The sequence below is a fragment of the Hemicordylus capensis genome, chromosome 4 (assembly GCF_027244095.1).
Source record: "Hemicordylus capensis ecotype Gifberg chromosome 4, rHemCap1.1.pri, whole genome shotgun sequence".
Taxonomy (NCBI): domain Eukaryota; kingdom Metazoa; phylum Chordata; class Lepidosauria; order Squamata; family Cordylidae; genus Hemicordylus; species Hemicordylus capensis.
Window position 1 is genome coordinate 241,475,845 of NC_069660.1, and position 12,245 is coordinate 241,488,089.

Sequence of the window (12,245 nt, forward strand, 5' to 3'; positions counted from 1 at the left end):
GAAGACACTGTGATATTCTGTCCCATATTTTGCAATCAAGTGGCTTAGTTTCTATCTGTTGAACTGCCTAAAAACAGGTTTTTTGAAAACTATTCAAGGTTAGAATGCAGAAATGTATCTGTTCTCAACATGGCTACCATAACATTTCCTAACAGGTACTGTATTTTAGTTTCCTGACACAGAGGTAAACCATTAGTTGTTCTAATTTAGCTTTTATATTTCAAATATAGGGCACTGAGGATTGGGTTATTGTAGACAAAGTACCCACTGAGGTAGTTGATGGTGAATCGAAAACCATTGTGACATACAAAGTAATGACTGTGAGCAGTAAAGCTGGTGACATCTCAGCCGAGCTTTTAAAACCCTGTACCACTGACATACAGAGCTTTGAGGACTTGGAAGGTGACTTGCAGTCGAAAGATGAGAATAAGCAGAAAATGTACACCTTAGGAAAATCCTACGATACAGTCTCTGGGAAAATTGTAACCATGACCACTAAAGTAAAAGAGGGAGAAAAGGTGGTGCCGTCATCACTCGACGCATTTCAAAAAATGGCAAGGGCAGTGCCAGAATCTGTGAAAGTCATTCCTGTAGTAGCAGAATATGAAATTCTAGAACCAATCACTGATGAGAAAGCCAGAAGGTTATCTGAGACAAAAAGGAGGGTATCTGAATCACTGACGCCCATTAAAGAGGCAGACTCCCGGCTGCAGAGTCCCGAAGAGGAAAGTCTGAAGAAGACACAACAGACGGATCAGGATTTGCAGTTGCGTGATACGCTGGGGAGCGTGCAGATTGGCAGAGCTGAGAAACCTCTTGACAGTGAAGGACTGAAAGGAGAGGCATTTGGTCGAAAAGATAAGAGTATATCTGAGTGGAAATATTCCAGAGAACCACCCTTTACCATTGCTACTGCTCACTATGTTACTGAATCATCAGCATCAAGAGTTGTGGTAACATGCAACTTTGCCACAATTTAAAGATAAAAGCATGACTTCTTTAGGCAATACCCTCACTACCCTGCCTTTCGGTCCTTTTGCTGCTTGGCTTTATGTTGACAACAGCCAACCCAGCTTTTTATTATTTCCTCATGGTTTAAGTCAATTAACAAAGTACAACGCAGGCATTTCCAGGCTTTTAAATTTAAATATATATATATATATTACTGAAAAGTAGTATGCTGCTATGGCTTGTTTTGAAGGGGGTGGGGAAATGCTTCACAAGACCAGCAAATCCCTAGTGCTAACAACTTTGCTTTTTAGGTTACTGCTTATAGTCATGACAGATTTGTGCTAATTTATTTTCCCATTATTTTCCTCTCTCTATCCTTGCCACTTATTGTCCTCCTTTGTCCTTGTCTCTATTTTGATCAATTAACATAATATGTATGTTTGTTTGCCTCTCTTCTCATGTGTGCGTGTGTGTGACTTTACATTTCTCTGTCTATTTAGACAAAACAACTCTCCGGTGAAAAAACTTTGGATGGTTCAGATATCTTCACTTTAATAGAGTCTGCAAGAAAACCAACTGAGTTCATAGGAGGGGTTACATCTACTTCACATAGCTGGGCGCAGGTGGCCATTTGATTCCATCTTTAGATTTTAATTATTTTACCCTGGTGGGTCTGGGGATTTATCTCCCCCCCACACACACCCATTTCCCCCCTTTTGTGTGTGTGTTGATGGGGCGTTTTACATGTAAGTGTGCTCATTTTGATTTTGTTTACAAGAATTCTCAAAACCTGCATGGAAAAATACTACTGCACACGCTTTGTTCCCCCCTAGATGTAGATCACATATAAAAAAACAAATCTTCAAAAGAAAATCAGTCTTATTTTCTGTTTTGCTTGGTTGTACCCATTATATAGGATGTTTGCTTGGGCTGAGCTCTCAAATATTAGAGTGAATGGAATGTTATGCAGTTTCTCATCTCACTGTAGATGCGAATGCCCCGTGCATTTCCAGTATAATATAGCCAGTTCATCATCCAAATCTAACAGCTCAGAAAGAAACGATTGCCTAAGTTTAATATCATTTATCGATGTATTTATAAACACACTGGCTTCTGACTTCAGCGCCTTTTTCCTTGCAGAGAACAGAAGCAAAGGCTGACCAGGAGATACATTCTAGCAAAAAGAAGCCAGAGGAGGTGGTGCAGCAGCAACTGCAGGAGACTGTGCAGAAGGTGGTGCAGGATACTGTAATGGTCGAGGAGAGTCATTTGATGAGTGTGCATGCAAGTGGGGATGCTGCTAAATTGGCTGGAATTCATTTGGATGCTACAGCACAGGCAATATCTCATGTGGCTTCTAGCTTCAGAGGGAAGGAGGGCTCTGCTGTGACTGAGGGGGCTAAAGATGAAAAAAGGCAGGAGGCTGAGAAAGCGGTAACCAAACAGGAAGAAACTGCTACTGTTTCTCATGATCAGGAGGAGGAGCAGAGTGCAACAGCCCATGTTTTGGATGCACAGGAAAGAAAACCTCTTTTTGAGGTAATTAGTTGTTTTGAATTAGTCAGTTCTGCATACAAGGATAAATCAATGTACTCTTTAAATTGATGTGAAGTGTTAAAATACATGCTAGGCTGTTCTTGCATCTAGCGAGCAGTTTTTCTCCTCTTGGGACTGCTTTATGTGTGATAGTTTCCGAAGTAGATGGCATCCATATAAAAAAGCCATGTTTTCACCTCTTACACATCACATGATGAGTGGAGATGTGTCTATTTCACTGCTTTACTTAAGTGAAATACATATGACAATGTACATGTGGCATGCAAGCAGATTCCCTACATGGATGTATATGTTCTGGGTAAGAAAAGTCCAGTGTGAGGCAGCCTATATTTCCTCCCTTGCATGTCAGTCCTGGGATTTGTTGCTGGTTTCAGTTTTTGTTTTTGTTTTTGGCACCATGCTTCATGCAGTTTGCTAACAAGAGGGGATAATGCTGAGCATCATTGCCTTAATCAGACTGGATTTATTGGTAGTGCAAGATTTTACCAGAGCATAAGAATGCAGTGTGCTGTTCCATGGAAAGATCAATATCTGTTGCTTAGTCTTATGTAGGAAAGAGGTATTTTCCTACATGTGTCAAAGTGGGAATAATGTTCTCTATTGTATAAATTTCTCAGTTCATTAACTGCAGGTTGCTTACCTGTAACTGTAGTTCTTCTGGTGGTCATCTGTCCAGTCACACAGATGGGCTTCACGCCTGCAGGAAGAATAGTCCAGAACACCTCTCAAGCTGACTTTTCTCCTAGATTGCCTCAGCTGGGCATCTCCCCATACACCTTAGTCACATGACCCTACCCCCTTCTCCTCAGTTCTGGAGTATGCCGAGAAGTAAGACTCTGCGACGGGGCCAGCTGGGAGGGTGTGTGACTGAACAGATGGCCACCAGAAGAACTACAGTTACAGGTAAGCAACCTGCAGTTCTTCTAAGTGGTCTCTGTCCATCACACAGATGGGCGCATAGCAAGCTCCAGAATCGAGGTGAGGCAGAGCCCTGGACAAGGTCACGCGAATCCGTAAAATATAGTAGGCAAAGGAAGCCATGGTAGTAAAAGAACACGTTTAAGTTCACGAAAACAACACAACATTTATTCTCAGTAATGTTAACAGTTTTTTTGTTTTTTTAACATATGTAAAGTCTACAACCGGGATCAAACAGATACAGGATATTGAAGTCAGTTAAACACAGATTGCAAGACAGCCCTGCCAAAGCAGGCATCCTGTTGAGCCCTTACATCCAAAGCATAGTGTTTAACAAAAGTTGAGGGGGAGGCCCATGTTGCTGCTTGACATATTGCAGATAGTGGGACACCCCTGTCAAAAGCAGTGGAGGTAGCATTTGACCTGGTAGAATGAGCTCTAAGGGGGGCCGGCAGAGGTCTACCGGTGATTTCATAAGCCAACTTAATGGTTTGGACTATCCAGGCAGAGACTGACTGGATGGAGGCCCTATTGCCCCTCGATGGCAGCCCGTAAGCCACGAACAAGGCCTTGGTGGTCCTAAAGGCGGCAGTACGGTGGATGTAAAAAGCCAGGGCCCGTCTGACATCAAGTGCATGTAGGGTGCGCTCTAGAGGTGAAGAAGGATCGGTGGGGGGGGGGGGGGCGGTAAGGAGATATACTGAGACCTGTAGAATGTCGAGACCAGCTTGGGGAGAAAAGCAACATCAACACGTAAAACCACCTTATCTCTATGACAGTGAAGAAAAGGAGGATTACAGCATAAGTCCCTAATTTCCCCTACCCTTCTGGCAGAAGTTATAGCTACCAGAAAGACAGTCTTGAGAGTTAACAGTCCCAAGTTAGAAGTTGCCATGGGTTCAAAAGCTTATGCATCCGGGCAGTGAGGACACATTGCAAGTCCCAATTGGAGACTGTCACTGGAGGATCAGCGTAGAGGTGGGAGAGTCCTTAATAAACTGTTTAACCCTTTTAAAGGTGAAAAGGGACGATTCTGGGGCAGCATCATGCCTAAAGGCTGCAACTGCCGCCAGGTGTACCCTGAGTGAGGACTGTGAAAGTTCTGAACGTTTCAGGTCAAGGAGGTAAGACAATACTAGTGGCAAGGGTGCTAGATCAGGACGAGATTTGCCCCGTGCCATGGCAAATAAAGAGAACTGTTTCCAGTTTGCTGTGTACGATTTTATGGTGGAAGGCTTTCGAGAAACACACAGAACAGTATGCTTTGGGAGAGGAGAGCTGGTCTTGTGGTAGCAAGCATGACTTGTCCCCTTAGCTAAGCAGGGTCTGCCCTGGTTGCATCTGAATGGGAGACTTGATGTGTGAGCACTGCAAGATATTCCCCTCGGGATGAAGCCGCTCTGGGAAGAGCAGAAGGTTTCAAGTTCCCTCTCTGGCTTCTCCAAAATAAGGCTGAGAAAGATTCCTGCCTGCAACCTTGGAGAAGCCGCTGCCAGTCTGTGAAGACAATACTGAGCTAGATAGACCAATGGTCTGACTCAGTATATGGCAGTTTCCTATGTTCCTAGAACATTTCTCAATTCTGGGGCCCAGAGAGCTGAATCCTCCAGGCTGTTAGGTGCAAGGTGTGAATGTCGGGATGTAGGATACAGCCACCTTGCATGGAGAGCAGAGACAAAGATGGATCGAGACATCGGAAGCGGCCCTCGGAGAGGTGAATGAGGCACAGAAACCAGGACCTCCGGGTCCACCAGGGTGCTGTCAGGATACAGTTCCTGGAGTCCGCCTCTAATTTTTGTAACACCCTTAGGAGTAGCGGGACAGAAGGGAATATGTAAAGGAACTCCCCTGTCCAAATGGTTGCAAAGGCATCCCCCAGTGACCCCTTCCCTACCCCCGCCCTGGAGCAATACTGAGGGTATTGACGGTTGCTTTCACTCGCAAAAAGGTCCATGGTCGGAGATCCCCAAAGGAAAAATAAGCGATGTAGAACTTGGGTGTCCAGGTGCCATTCGTGGGGGGTGTATGCTGTGCAACTTCGAGTGTCTGCCAATGTATTGGTTTGGCCCTGGATGTGAACAGCTGAGAGGTCCATCTGGTGATAAAGGACCCAATGCCACAGCTGCAGGGTCAGAGAGAGAAGGGCCCGAGAGCCGGTTCCCCCCTGCCTGTTGATATATGCCTTGGCCGTCGTTTTGTCTATCAGGATTTGAATGTGCTTTTCCTTCACCTCCGGGAGGAAGGCTTGCAGTGCTTTGAGGACAGCCAAGAGCTCTAGGTAGTTGATGTGGCGGGACGACTCTTCTCTGGACCAGTGACCGTTCACCTGTAGGTCATCCAGATGAGTACCCCATCCATCCTCTGAGGCATCTGTAGTTACTTGAAGCTGGGGGAAAGGTCGCTGGAAGGGGTACGGATGCCACAGATTCCTCAGTGACATCCACCACTGGAGGGTATTGCACACGCTGGCTGGGATACAGAGGCGCTTCGATTTGTTGTCCCGGTGAGGATGAAACACGTCCAGGAACCAGCATTGCAGGGGTCGCATGTGCAGTCTGGCGGTTGATAATACTGAGGTTGTTGAGGACATGTGGTCCAACATGCACTGTTTTGTTCTCGCAGGGTTAGCAGGGTCTCTGTGAAGGGCCTTGGCTAGTCAGTGTATAGAGAGGACACGGTCTTCGGGTAGTGTTACAACAGGAACTTTATGTTCTGGGCGGGCGTCAGATGCAACTTTTTGTAGTTGATCCTGTGTCCTAGATCGTTTAGGAGATGTATGGTGGTCTGCAGATGAGTATGCAGCATCCCTGGTGATTCGGCAGCCAAAAGCCAGTCTTCGAGATACGGGAAGATCTGAATCCCTCTCTATTGTAGATAGCACACAATGATGATCATGCATTTTGTAAATACTCTCGGGGCTTATGATAACCCAAAGGTCATAGCGCAAAATTGGAAAGTATCTTCTCCCAACTCAAAGCGCAAATATTTCCGGTGCTGAGGACAGATGGAAATATGGTAATAAGCATCCTCCAGATCTAGTGATATGAACCACATTCCATGCAACAGAAGTCTCTGTCATTCGTCTCTGTCATTCCATATGAAAGAGATGAAAGTTTGGGCGGTATATAAATGTGATGAATGAATAAATAAATATCTTCTCCCAACTCAAAACGCAGATATTTCTGGTGCCGAGGAAGGATGGAAATATGGTAATAAGCGTCCTCCAGATCTAAGGATACGAACCACATTCCGCGCGACAGAAGTCTCTGTCATTTCATCTCTGTCACTCCGCGTGACAGAGACAAAAGTTTGGGCGGTATATAAATGTGATGAATAAATAAATAAAAGTGTTAGGATGTCTGCAATCATGAGCATCCGGAAGCGTTCACAGCAGACGTATTCATTCAAGGGGCGAAGGTCTAAAATGGGTCGAAGTCCGCCATCCTTCTTTGATATAGTAAAATACCAGGAGAACAGGCCATCTCCTACTTGAGGAGGGACCTGCTCAATGGCACCCTTGTTGAGTAGTGACTGAATATCATCCTGAAGAGCAGGGGTCAGGGGAGAGGACCGCTTGCCCAAATCTGGAGGCCGCTGAACAAAATTAGAAAGGAAAAAATGGCCTAGAGAACAACTTGATAGATGTACAGAGATGTTACTTCTCTGGTGGATGAAAAAGAACTGAGGAGAAGAGGGTAGGGTCATGTGATCAAGGGGTAAGGGTAGGTGCCCAGCTGAGACAATCTAGGAGAAAAATCAGCTTGAGAGGTGTTCTGGACTATTCTTCCCTCTGGCATGAAGCCCATCTGTGTGATGGACAGAGACCACTTAGAAGAATAGCAATTTCCTGACTCAAATTGCCATGTATCTTAACATGGTTTTGATAAGCTATTTGAATGAATGTGGGTCAGGCGGGGGGTGGTATATAAGTCTGATCTACCACAACATGAAAAGGATTGCATGGCTGCCTGCTCCCTAAAGCTGGCTCTGAATCAATACAGGCGTGGCTTATATATAAACATGGCTGTAGAGTGCTGTAATGTGTATGTGAGGGGTTTTTTAAATAATGGAGATTTTTGTTTCCCTCATGTCATAACAGAGTACATTCATTTTACCACAGTTAATACAAAACTAGCAACTTCAATATATCCTACAATTTCCTTTTTTCATTGAAACAGTCACCAATTGTGAAGACTGAAACAATCAGTTTTGGCAGTGTTTCTTCAGGGGGGGAGAAATTGGAAATTTCTATGAAAGAAGTGCCCGTCGTTCATACTGAAACAAAAACCATTACATATGAGTCATCCGAGGTAAGAAATTACACAAAAGACTTGGACCAAACATAACATAGGCAGGTGTCGGAAAGATGACAGTCTACATTGGGAGTAGCATACCCAATGCTGTAGCAATATGTGACATAGTTACTTGAATCTTGTCTAGGGAGGCCCCAATACAAGTTTGCCCTAGGTTTTTAGAAACATCCAAGCAGTTCTTTTGAGAGTTATATTCTCTTTTTTTTTTAATGCCCCATTTATGTAAAGGCAGTATTGAAACTGAAATCTAAAAACACTAAAGAATTAGAAAAAAGTAGGCAAGTAAAACGTTCTTCAATTTTCAGGATGTCAGAGTTTCAGATTAACATTTTCAAAGGCCAATTCCAGTTTTTCCTACTTATGAATTAACTTTTAAAAAATAATGAGGCCATGCACACAACAGGAGCTGCCTGGAGTAGTCCGACTTTTTAACCTGGCATTTAGCCGAAGTTAAACCAAGCTGCAATTCATTTAACCTCAGCAGGTGATCATAAGCACAATTGCTGCCAGGTTAAAAGGCTCCCCTTCCCACCATTTCCAGTGGCAAGCTGGGGAGGAGCGGCCATGCTGAGTGTGGCAGCTGCTCTGAGAGCAGCCACTGTGCGCAGGGCACCCAGGGATGCAGGAGGTGGAAATCCTCCTGCTCCCGGATTTTACCTTCACCTTGCTGCTGCTTGTGTGAGTATGCGGTGCGGGGAAGGCAAAGGTGATGTTGTTCATCTGGCAGGGAAGGCAGGTGAGGAGAGGAGAGCTGGTGTGGCAGCAAGCATGACTTGTCCCCTTAGCTAAGCAGGGTCCACCCTGGTTACATATGAATGGGAGACTAGAAGTGTGAGCACTGTAAGATATTCCCCTCAGGGGATGGAGCTGCTCTGGGAAGAGCATCTAGGTTCCATGTTCCCTCCCTGGCATCTCCAAGATGGGGCTGAGAGAGATTCCTGCCTGCAACCTTGGAGAAGCCGCTGCCAGTCTGTGAAGACAATACTGAGCTAGATGGACCAATGGTCTGACTCAGTATAAGGCAGCTTCCTATGTTCCTATGCTAGCTCCTGCCTTCCACACAGACCTCTGTGACTGGCAGCACAAGGTCATATGCACAACCTCAAAGTATTGCAGAGTATGGGCAATATATTCTTAATTGTGATTTGGTATTACCTCATTTAATGAATAAAAGATAAATAGTATGCTAATAACATACAATAATCACAAGGTATTTTGTTTTGTACTACTAATTTGGTTCTCTGTTGAACAAAATGCTTCTCTCTTTCTGTACTAAAGGGGGGTAGCCTTTTAATTCTTCCATTAAAGTGAAATATCTGCTAACAGCCCATTACTATCTCAGAGTCAAAGTATTTTTTCATTATGTAGGATTGTGTGTTTCTTTGCTTTCCATAGGCGGATCCTGGTGCTGATTCGGAGCCAGGAGTTCTGATGAGTGCACAGACCATCACATCTGAAACTACAAGTACTACAACAACTACACATATCACCAAAGTAAGTTTCTGAGAAGTCTGTTTCTCAAATACAAGTTTGACTTTAAATCATGCTTAAAAATATAGATAACTCAGCCAAGGCAACTAAAGCAGCCTTCTCAAGCCCCTAGTCTCACTTAAGCAGTAAATAATACAAGTGAGATTCTGCAGCAGTTGTCTCAAATAACTGGACAGAATATTTTGAATTGTTTACCGTTAGGTATCCTGAAGCCAGACAAGCAGAGGTCCCCAAATACAGTGGCAACCATTTAAGAGAATATCTTACATAAGAACAGCCCTGCTGGATCAGACCCAAGACCCATCGAGTCCAACTTCCTGTTTTGCACAGTGGCCCACCCGATTCCACTGGAAGCCACAGGCAGGGGTTAAGGGCATGCGCTCTCTCCTGCTATTACTCCCCTGCAACTGGTATTCAGAGGCATCCTGCCTTTGAGGCTGCAGATGGCCTTTAGCCCTCCATCTAGTAGCCAATGATAGACCACTCCTCCATGAAGTTATCCAAACCCCTCTTAAAGCCATCCAGGTTGTTGGCTGTCACCACATCTCATGGCAGAGAATTCCACAAGTTGATTATGTGTTGTGTGAAAAAGTACTTCTATTTGTTAGTCCTAGATTTCATGGCAATCAATTTCATGGGATGACCCCTGGTTCTAGTGTTATGTGAGAGGTAGAAGAATTTCTCTCTATCCACTTTCTCCACACCATGCATGATTTTGTAGACCTCTATCATGTCTCACCACAGTCATCTTTTTTCTAAACTAAAAAGCCCCAAGTGTTGTAGCCTAGCCTCATAAGAAAGGTGATCTAGGCCCCTGATCATCTTGGTTGCCCTCTTCTGCACCTTTTCCAGTTCTACAATGTCCTTTTTTAGATGTGGTGACCAGAATTGTACGCAGTACTCCAGGTGTGGCCACACTATAGTTTTGTATAAGGGCATTATAATATTAGCCGTTTTATTTTCAATCCCCTTCCTAATGATCCTTAGCATGGAATTGACCTTTTTCACAGCTGCCGCACATTGCATCGACATTTTAGACCAGCTGTACACAACGACCCCAAGATCTCTCTCCTGGTCAGTCACCAACAGCTGAGATCCCATCAGCGTATACTTGGTCGGGGGTTTTCATCCCAGTGTGCATCACCTTACACTTGCCAACATTAAACTTCATTTGCCAGTTTGTCACCCACTCACCCAGTTTGGAGAGATCCTTTTGGAGCTCCTCACAATCCGTTTTGGATTTCACTACCCGAAAGAGTTTGGTAACATCTGCAAATCTGGCCACCTCACTGCTCACCCCTGCTTCTAGATCATTTATGAATAAATTAAAAAAACACCTGTCCCAGTACAGATCCCTGGGGGACCCCACTTCTTACTTCCCTCCATTGTGAAAACTCTCTATTTATACCTACCCTCTGTTTCCTGCCTTTCAACCAGTTAGCAATCCACACATGTACTTGTCCCCTTATCCCATGACCACTAAGTTTCCTCAGGAGTCTTTGATGGGGAAATTTGTCAAAAGCTTTTTGGAAGTCCAGGAATACTATGTCAGTTAGATCACCTTGATCCACACACTTTTTGACACTCTCAAAGAACTCCAAAAGGTTCGTGATGCAAGATTTACCTTTGCAGAAGCCATGCTGGTTCCCTCCCACCAGAGCCTGTTCTTCTGTCTGCTTTACAATTTTATCCTTGAGCATGCTTTCCATCAATTTGCCTGGAACGGACATTAAGCTAACCAGCCAGTAATTTCCCGGATTGTCCCTGGATCCCTTTTTGAAAATCGGTGTTACATTTGCTACTTTCCAGTCCTCTGGTACAGAGCCCGATTGCAGGGATAAATTATATATTGTAGCAAGGAGGTTGGCAATTTCACATTTGAGTTATTTGAGGACCCTTGGATGGATGCCATGTGGCCCTGGCGATTTGTTCATTTTCAGTTTTTCCCACAGTTTAGAACATCATCTCTTGTCACTTCTATCTGACTCAACTCTCTAGCCTCCATCTCCAAAAATCCTGGTTCAGGAACAGGTATATGCTCCGTATCCTCTGCCATGAAGACAGACACAAAGAACTCATTTAGCTTCTCTGCAACCTCCATATCCTCCTTAATAATCCCTTTCACTCCCTCATTGTCTAATGGTCCAACCGCCTCTCTGGTAGGTTTCCTGCGTCTATGTATTTAAAGAAGTTTTTATTATTCCCCTTGATACAGTTTGTGTTCCTTTCTGTTCTCCTCATTTGGACAGGCCTTCCAATTTCGGAAGGAAGTCTTCTTCCCTTTTATGGCTTCCTTGAGATTACCTGTTAGCCATGTGGGCATCCTCCTGGACTTAGTGGTACCTTTCCTTCTTTTTGGTATACAATCTAACTCGGCTTCTAGTATTGTGGTTTTGAGTATACTCCATGCATTCTGGAGCAAAGTGACTGTCCTGATTTTCTCTTTCAGCTTTCTTTTCACTATACTCCTCATTTTGGAGAAGTTTCCCCTTCTGAAATCCAAAGTGTCTGTGTTAAACTTCCTTGGTGATTCTCTCCCCACATGTATGCTGAATTTGATTGCACTATTGTCATGGTTCCGTAAAGAATTGATGACACTGACATCAGGCACCAGGTCCTGGGTGTGACTCAGAATTATGTCCAAGGTCGCCTTCTCTCTGGATGGTTCCAAGACTAACTGTTCTAGGGCACAGTCATTCAGCATATCTAGAAATTTGACCTCTTTGTCATGACCTGACTGTGAATTTACCGGGTCTATGTGTGGGTAATTGAAGTCACCCATTATTACAGCCCTGCCTCTCCTTGACGCCTCCCTAATTTCCTTCTGCAACTCCCAGTCACTGTCAGTGTTTTGATCTGGAGGGCTATAGCACGTCCCCAGTAGCACATTTCCTTTCAGGCCTTGTATTGTCACCCACAGGGTTTCTGTGGAGGACTCTAGTCCACCTAGGTTTTCTAGCTTGTTAGATTCTATCCCTTCTTTAACATACAGTGCTACTCCACCTCCAAGGTGCC

At 44.4% G+C, this 12,245-nt stretch overlaps 1 protein-coding gene across 17 annotated transcripts in view; it reads left to right on the forward strand.

Moving 5' to 3' along the window:
• Window positions 1-12,245, forward strand: part of EPB41L3 (erythrocyte membrane protein band 4.1 like 3) — a 219,037-nt gene that overhangs the window by 190,675 nt on the left and 16,117 nt on the right. For 13 of the 17 annotated variants that reach the window (XM_053248620.1, XM_053248617.1, XM_053248625.1 and 10 more), the window contains 5 exons: window positions 231-953; window positions 1,452-1,574; window positions 2,092-2,490; window positions 7,605-7,736; window positions 9,135-9,233. In XM_053248620.1, coding sequence (XP_053104595.1) covers window positions 231-953; window positions 1,452-1,574; window positions 2,092-2,490; window positions 7,605-7,736; window positions 9,135-9,233 — 1,476 coding nt within the window. The remainder of the gene's footprint in view (window positions 1-230; window positions 954-1,451; window positions 1,575-2,091; window positions 2,491-7,604; window positions 7,737-9,134; window positions 9,234-12,245) is intronic. The other 4 variants (XM_053248627.1, XM_053248632.1, XM_053248633.1 and 1 more) reach the window with 4 other exon arrangements.